The 8,744-nt window shown below is 39.0% G+C and overlaps 1 protein-coding gene across 1 annotated transcript in view; it reads left to right on the top strand.

Moving 5' to 3' along the window:
- UBN2 (ubinuclein 2) overlaps positions 1–8,456 on the top strand; it is a 46,363-nt gene extending 37,907 nt beyond the window's left edge. The window contains 2 exon segments of the mRNA XM_017737877.1: positions 40–129; positions 1,105–8,456. Of these exon segments, the coding sequence (XP_017593366.1) occupies positions 40–129; positions 1,105–1,160 (146 nt within the window). The 3' untranslated portion in view covers positions 1,161–8,456.
- Positions 8,457–8,744: the final 288 nt, after the last annotated feature.

Here is an 8,744-nt window from a genome sequence, read left to right as displayed (position 1 = left end):
TCGCTGTCCCCCTCCCCCCCCCCCCCCCCCCCCCCCCAGACTTACTGAAGGGTTTACAGCCAGGTGCTCAGCATGCAGCAACACTGTCTCACTCACCTCTGCCTGCTCACTTGCAGCAAGCTTACACAGGTAAAGACATGATATATTTCTTATTACTTATTTTTAACTTATTTTAACTTAAAAGTCAGATTTCTGCCCTAGACTGAAGTGAAATGTACACCAGTACTTAGAGAACACACAACATAGGGACAAATTTTAGTAGCAGCAGGCAGTACTTACTCTGTTGTAGCAGTATTTTTGAAACCTGAATGATTTTTTTTTTCCCCTACTTCTCTTCAATGTCGGGAACAAAAAAATTTCAAAAATTCCAGTATTTTATTGTAGCAGTTCTAGAAACTGAAGTATGCAGTGTATTCTTGCATATTCAACTAGTGAGGGGAAAAGGAATAACACTTACTGGACACTAACATGATTGTTTATAGGCTGCATAAAGTGTTTTTCCACTAAAATTTTTTTTTCCCCCTTTGAAGGAGAAACTGACCTTCCAGCTAAAAGCTTTTTCCATGTTTCTTATAAGAGTATATTCACATGTGAATGGTGGGATGGTTTCTTAATGGAGTATCTGCTTTCCTTAGGAATTTTATGCTTGATAAGAGCTGCATATTTTGATTGAGAAGAGAAACTTGAAATAGAACACTTTATTTTTCTGTTTGTAAGGCTTAGAGCTGGAAAACTTTCAGAAAGCTTTAGAAGGTGCAGTTTAGAGTTTACACCTTTCTTTGCACCTGTAGTGTGTTTTCTGAGGGCCAGGAGAAGGAATGGGAAGGGTGGCAGTGGCTTGGTGGGCATTCTTCATTTGAGAGTTCTCAGAACCAAAAAATTAGGCAGTGTTTTGGTATGAAGCTTGATATATCAGGTTTCAACAACGCTATTTCTAATAAATGAACTACAGAAAAGATGCAAAGTCTTCCACTCGGTAAAGAAAATGTACTTTCTGGTGGTGCTAAAGCTGAACCTGCCAAATTCCTGTCTCTCCTGCTGTAAGTTATGAAAACAAAAGTTTGCTCATGCTTTTATTCTTCCCTTTATGTTTCTGTCTCTCAGCTACAGATGGAGGCCAAAGTAAAGGGGACACTAAGTTACAGCGGAAAAACCAGTGACTTCTGGACAAGCAAGGGAGCTGAAGCAGTTCTGGTTGGCTGACAGAATCTGCCCAGTTGGGAAAGTGCTTATTGTCACAGGGCTGCTGTTTCTGTCGATGTTTACATATTCTGATCCTAAGCACTGTGGTGAGAGGAAGAAGAAAAATAAAACAATACTTGATCAAAGAGAGAAGGAAAAGGAGGACTGGTCCTCCTGGTCATGCAGACTGGTCATAGTTTGATATTGCCTAAAGAAACCACCTTTTTTATCTGCTCTGATTGGCTCTTAAAAGAAATTGATCGTCAAACCCACAGCAGCACCAATATTTTGTTTCTGGGTGAAGTCCAATGAAAAGTGGAAATGGTGAAAGGAGCTAGAAGAGGTTTCTCCATTCATTGCGTAAGGTGGAATCATCCACTTCATTAGTGCCCAAAAGTGCCCAGTGTAAGGTTGTGTAGGTCCTGAGTGTACTATACGGTTGTGGACCAAAGGTTATGTAGAATAGAGATGGTGCTGGGATACTTTGAATTATAATTAAACCGTTAGACAAAAGCAGTTGCTGATAATGGGCATTTTTCCAGCTTTAGAAGGCTGTTTGGCTTTAGGGAGCCTACAGATGTATGCAGTCTCATTAGAGAATTGTCTTCAAAAACAGATCTCCTGGTACATCAAGATGTGAGACACAGACTGTTTGGTTTATTTTCAGGGTTTTTTTAGTACAAAAGTTCTTATTTAAGGGAGGAAGGGGATGGAAAATATTTCATTTACATGAAAAAGAAACCCACATTTTATTGGTCAGACTAGCATTTCTTTCCCACATTCATTTTAAACGCTAATGTTTCACTATTTCCATTTGTTAAACTTTCTTTTACCTATGTCTTGTGCTTATTTGCTACTGAAAAGATACTCTATTCATGTCTTTCATAAACCACAACCAGTTCTTTTCTCATTCTCAGTCTTCATCTTCTATCTAACTCCTCCCAGAAGCCATGCATTATATTGGTTTGCTAGTTAAAGAAGGCTGATTGTGACCTATTCCAGAGTCAGGTTAAAACTGCTTCAGGCATTAGCCAAAGAGGAGTCGTTCAGAAGCGACCAGAGGTGCCTTCTCTTCTGGGGGCTGAATGGGTTGTCTCCAGCATTTCTAGCCCCTGCTGGCCTGGAGAGTTTGACCTGAACTCTTTCTTACATGGTAGCACAAGACTGCAGAGCTGGCTTTGTTGCTTTTTTTTTTTTCTTTGACAGCAATACATCAACCAGTTCACATGTAAGATTAGGAAGCATCCAGCACATGTTGCACTTTTGACACTAGGACAGAACTTCGCTGTTGAGTCCCTTGTGCTGTCAGATAAAAGGTGAGAATGGCAGAAGCTAAAATAACTCATAGAGGAAAGGAGCAAATAAACCAGTATGATGCCCTTCTCCTTCAACCCTGAAACATTCCCTTGACCAGAGATGCTGAAATTCTTAGTAAGTAGTTTTTCTGGTAGTTTGACTTGAGATTCAACCAGACACTACTGGTTATGTCACACCTTTTAGAGAGACTTTGACCCCTGAATAATGACTCTTCAATGTTTTTTGCTAGATTACTTAGAGGTTGCAGCCTTCTTTTACATGTGATTTATTTTTCTTAGATCAGACAACAGTTTCTTTTCTATTTAGAGCTCATTTTAATTTTATATAAATATATATACATAAATTTAAAATAATATATATTGTGTATTTAGTATAAAAATGTTGGGTTGAGCTCAGCAATAAATGTTTTTGCACAACACTTCTGTGAAAGACAGATTGAATTAAGATGCATTTGCTCATTAATTTCACTCCACAGCATTTGCCAATTAAATGCTTTTTAGCTGGCGTTAATGTTTTGTATGTAGTGTGTTGATCAGATAAGCTTGCGTCTCCATTGAGGTTATTTAAGAGTTGAAACACACACAGCTATGTAGACCCTGGCATTCTTAATACTGCACAAATTCTGTCAAAATACCGTAAACTATTTAGAGTGCAAGCTTCATCTGATATTTTTTTCTTTTTTCCAGGAAGGGTTGAAGGAAGCCAACTTTTTTTTTTTGAGGCCCAACAGTTCTGGCAGGATGTTAATTCTCTGAACTGTGTCAAACTGAGAATTTTAACAATGCATGTAGTTGAGGGAGTTGCGGCAGTGAGGCATCTGGCAGCAATATATTTAAAGGACCCTGTCCTAAGAGAGTTCTACCTCTTCTGTGTTTTCCTCATCAAGGCATCTCATTCAAGTTGTCATCTTTCGTCTTCATACTTACTGAAATTTTAGACTGGGAGACTTGGAGCCCTTTATAACTACAGCACAAATTCCCTTTCAACATTCCTTTCTTCCTGGAAGTATGCTTCATCCTCAGTTGAAGAGTATCCTCTCTAAATCTCCAGGGTAGGAGTAGTCCTGCCTCTGTATCCTATTGAGCTTCTCAGTCTTGGGAAACAAGTGAACTAATATTTATTGTGGAAATAGATCCTAGGGTGATGAAAATAAAGATGACCATACATTGTTTGTGACATCAGTTCAAACAACCCCTCCAGCAGGTAACTGTTTTCAGTCATTACGCTCCTGTCAGTCATTATGCTCCTGAGTGTCTTTTCAATGAACAACATTGGGAATGTGGACCCTTTACTTGCTGTTTCCTATTCTCCCTGGTTAAATCTAGCAAGGCCAAATCAAAGGAAATAATAGGGTGGTTCCCAGGGACCTTTGCAGGTAGCATAGACAGGATGGGAAAGATTACTGCAACGTCCAAGTGCAAAATTAGGTTAATGTTTTACTATTTTCTGCACAGCAGCTCTTCTGGAAACATTCCCCCTTCCCCCCCTGCCCCCCAAGTTTTTACTACTTTTTAAGGGCCTTTGTTAATAAATAAACTGTAGTTGTACATACTAAATAAACCCTCAGTATTCACAAGCAATAAGAAAGCCAAGTAGAGCTGTCTTTTCCAGGCAGCAGGGCTGAACTTGGTTTGGGGACGGTATATGAGCTAATGTGTCAAGCTCTCTGAAAGCCCCAAACAAATGCAAGCAATAACTTCTAACATAGATTTTAGATGTTGAAATTGTCTGGGTAGTACTCTCTGCTACATGATCCAAAGTCCCAAAACCCATGGTAGCTATTGTAAATCATTAGAGACACTTGCAAAGAAAGAAGGCAGGCTAGATGAAAAACAGGCTGCAAAGTTTCCTGATACCTTGGACAATAACTGCAGTGTTCTCCCATTCCAAGATACAAATGGCCTAAGTCACTTTGTCCAGCCTTCTCTGTTGATTTGAGAAACATGTCTAAATACTGATTGACTGAGTCACAAGTGCGGATGCTGTGGGTTTCACATCTGTTTTCTGCTAATCAGAAGTAACTTTTAATTACTTGGGTTCTGCTTCGTGTTTGAATCTGATCAAAGTTGTCTGATGCACAGATTTAGGGGTGGTACAGGTCCTAAAAGCCTGTTCCTTCCTGCAGTCCCATCACCTGACCCTTCCTCCACACTCCTTCTCCACTTGGTGCAAGACCCTTGAGGACATGAAAACAGAGAAATCTGCAACTCTCCCAAGCTGCCATCAGTTGTGCGAACCAGTAACCCTCTGGGAGTCACCTTGGACTCCAACTAACTTTATCACATTTGCTGCTACATTCGTAAAATGAACTTTTGGCTGTATTTATTAGCAGATTTTAATCTAGTTTACAGGGGTTTTTTTGTTTTCTTTTGATTAGTTTTTGCCCACAGTTGGATTAGAAGCATTCGGGTGTTTGGGTTGATGGGGTTTTTTTGATTTTTTTGTTTGTTTTTGAGTGAATTGGTGAAAGCACAGTAGTCCCTCTTCTGCTTTTGTTCTGGATTTTTTTGAAGATGGCATTGCAGGGAAAACCTACAGCCAAGCCAAACTGTGGAAGGCTTCCTCCCACATCTAACTTTCATCTTTTGCTGAACTGGGGGGAAAATCATTAAAGGGACACTTGGGTTTTTGTTTGGGCTTGTTTGTTGTTTTGTTTTTGGTTTTCATAAAATGAACCAGAAGGTTAAAGCATTAGGTAAACAACTGATTAATTAACAGTTTATGCAATTTTTATTTTAGAGAAATTTTTTAAAAGGTTGGTAGTCTTTGATTGGTCCAAGCTCTGGTGAAATGGCTGTTACCCTTCATGACTTACTTGATTCAGGCCTTTGTCCTTTGTTTAAGTGCCTTTTTTTTTAGTTTTATTTACCTTCCCTCTTTAAACTTTTCTCAGAGATCCTGAAGTGCTGGAAAGCATTTTGGAGGAAAATCTTAAGCTTGCCAAGATGGCTTTATGCTGTTATACTATTTTTTTCCCCTTTTGTAAAGAAAAAAACAAAACCAAGTGTGTAATGTGTGTAACTTCATAGCTGCTGTACTATGGCATTGGTTCTGTGTGCTTGTGCATTCTCTCTCACACGCACACATGTGCACACACACATACAAGCAATATTCCTGAAACCTGTTCATCCCTCTCCATTCTCCTACTCTGTTAAATGCTACTTAAAGGTTGAACGTTTGTGCGAAGACGGCAGTACAATAAAAGAGTGTGTGCCTGAGTGTGCGTAAATGGGCATGAGAGAAAGGAAGTGGCTAATGGGAATGAAACTTCTTGCATTTTTCTCTGAAGGTTTTGAATGTGTTTCTTAATTAGGTCATGAGTAAAACATTATGGGCCCTGTTTGGCAACCGTATTAATTACTGAACTGCTTCACGCAATCACTGAGTCTGAGGCAGAGATGTGTGGCTGACAGACCCAAGGAGATGGGGGTAAAGTTAAAATAGCAGCTTGCAACATCTTTGAATTGATACTAACTGCAAGGAGTGGTGTGTGCAGCTTGATACCAGTTACTGCAAAGATCCTCATATGTACCAAAGTTGTCACTTTCCACCATGTTACTTTCCATGTAAGAAGGAATTTGGTAAAACCTGCAAGAGTGCAGCTGCTAATTGAATTTAAAGCTAGCTATGCTTCACATGCTGCCTAAGTCACTCACCATTACATACTTTTCTAGTTGTATTTCTTCTCAATTTGTTAAGATTTCATTAATGGTTTCTTCTTTTACTACAATGAACAGTAAGTTCATGTGTTCTTAGCTGCAGATAAACCCTCGTAATAGTATCTGTGCTTGTTTCCTTGTTCTCAGACAAAATTAGCTATCTGCAGTAGATGATCTAGTGATTTTAACAGCTTTGTGCCGAAGATCTATCTAACTTACTATTATTATAAACACGAATACCTGAAATTAACAATTCACTTGTGGACCAAGTGCTAAACTTAAGGTAGTGTGCGTATGCATCACTTGCCTGTTCTAGTTCTGTGATGTGCTTCCCCTAGGGAAGATCTGATTTTGAGTTGCAATATGAAAAGGAAGCATTTATTTTACAGAGTGGGAATGGGATGAGAAGTCCTTCATGGGTGGAGAACCAGCATGGAAAACAGAAAATATGGTACCAGATATGTTCCTGTGGCAGAGAATAGCCTAACTCAGTTCTTGGCTTGTCCTCATATTTTTGAGTAAACCTGTTAGTAAACTAGGCCATAAGTGAGTTTCTCCTACCAATCTAATGGTGCTAGTCAAAAACAGGACTATTGCTGGTAGCTCAGTCAGTTGGAGTGGTAGCTGAAGGTGCTTCTTAATCTGTTTTAGGTGCATCAGTGAAGTTACTTCAGTGAGGTTTACCACATTCACCAATTATGTTCTTTAATTCATTTTGAACACACATGCTCTTCATCCTAGGCTGATCTGTGGGATGAGGAATCTACAGCTGGTGATGATGGCTGACTGTTGCAGTCTTTTAACAAATGCAGCTGTTGTAAAAATCTGTGTCTACTGCTTAAGAAATCACTGCCAAAATAAGCAGCCAGAAGTATGCTTACTGGGCCACTGGAAAGATAACTGTTGTGTAGGGGAGTGCTTTGTGGAAACTTCTGGTGAGGCTTCATCATCCTTTTTCTATGACATGGTGATCCCTTGCTGCTGTAATAGCCTTTTGGGGCTGTAGAAAGCCCTGGTGCTGCTGTGTTATGCTGAGACATCAACATGGCCTGGAACTGGCCCAAAACTGGGGAAATAAAAGATTCCCTCCAACTGTTTTTGCACACTCATAAGTAAAACTGCTAATCTAGTCAGTAGTCAAGGATATAGGCCTGTATTTTGTAGCTGTTTCAGACAGCTGTAGTTCTACCCCAACCATCTCATTTTGTATCTAGAAGTGTATTTTGGTCTCTTTCATTGCTGTCATCTCCTGCTTAAACAATAACCATTAGCTACTAAGTTTTTCTTCATGGTGGAGTAATCCCAAGCAAGCAACGTACACAATGTTTGGCTCCTATCATGTGCAATACTAAAAAGGATTTGGGATTTTTTTTCTTTCTAGCAATGTGTGCAGATGTGTTTTATCAATAGATAGTCATATTTGCTACTGTCTAGTACCAAGAGAGAAAGAGTGGGAGAGAATCAATCAAAACCAGTCAGGAGATGCCACCATCATAGGCCAAATTGAGTTGGCGAGGCAGACAGAGCTTCATTGAGACTTAGCAGATTTCACCAGAGTGGGGAAAGAAACTTTCTTGTGTTCTCAGCTTTTTCCAGATAAAGCCTTAGTTTGATTAGTAGTCACTAATATCAACTATGCAGATAAGTATTTACGTGTTTCAGTGTTACATGCATTCCTTTCCCCAGCTACCCCTCTTAACACATTGAAGTTTTACCCAAAGAAAATGGAGTATTTTTGAATGTCTGTAATGCAGAACTTTTTTTGCTAATGTGAAAAAAAAATTGTATTTTAAAAAAGAAACCCTTTCACTGGTGCAACATGTAGTGTCAAGGGTCATGAAGTTGCTTTGAGAGGGAAGCTAAAATTGCTTCTTGTGACAGGTTTTAGTCTGAGAGTTTTTTAGAATATCCAGCTCTCACAATTGGTTTAAGAAGGTGCAGCATGTTTTTTAATGTACAGATTGGATTTGGGAAGAAACCCGTGAGACATCCCAGGTTTCTTTGTTAATTAAATTAATTTCTCACTGAAATGAAGTTGCTTCTAAACAAGGGGAGTTACCAGCTAAATAAAAACTAAGTCACAATCCCCAGGTATTTCTCACTGGTCTTTTAGTCTTGTTGTATGTAACTACAAATAACAATTTAGCTCAGAGATGAGAACTGTAGTATGTGTTTTATTGCCGGTGATTCCATCATGTAGCAATTAGTACCATGTTCTTGCATAGTTATCAAGATCTGTACTGGAAATAGATGGAGAAATTTTATTTTTGGACTACTGTTAAAAAAAAAAAAAAAAAACCAACAAAATTATCTACGACTTTTTACCCCCCAAAAGTCTACTGAGCAGTGCTATATTTTAGCAGTTAAACTAGTATCCTTGTTACGTGATTTGTCTCTTGTAGTCTTTTACTGAGGGTTAGAAGCATTTAATGAGTAATCCTTAAAAAGTTGCCATTCTCTAGCTTAGGGTCAGGTGTTTATAATACAAGGGCATCTGTGATGATAACTTCTGATGATACAAAATCTCTGTTCAGAATACTTCATTGGGGAAAAAAACCAGTGTGGGTACAAGTCCCTAAAGGCCTG

This window comes from Corvus brachyrhynchos, unplaced genomic scaffold (assembly GCF_000691975.1).
Source record: "Corvus brachyrhynchos isolate BGI_N302 unplaced genomic scaffold, ASM69197v1 scaffold56, whole genome shotgun sequence".
Taxonomy (NCBI): Eukaryota; Metazoa; Chordata; class Aves; order Passeriformes; family Corvidae; genus Corvus; species Corvus brachyrhynchos.
The sequence above is the reverse complement of the archived record's forward strand: the minus strand, read 5'-3'. Positions and strand labels throughout refer to the sequence as shown.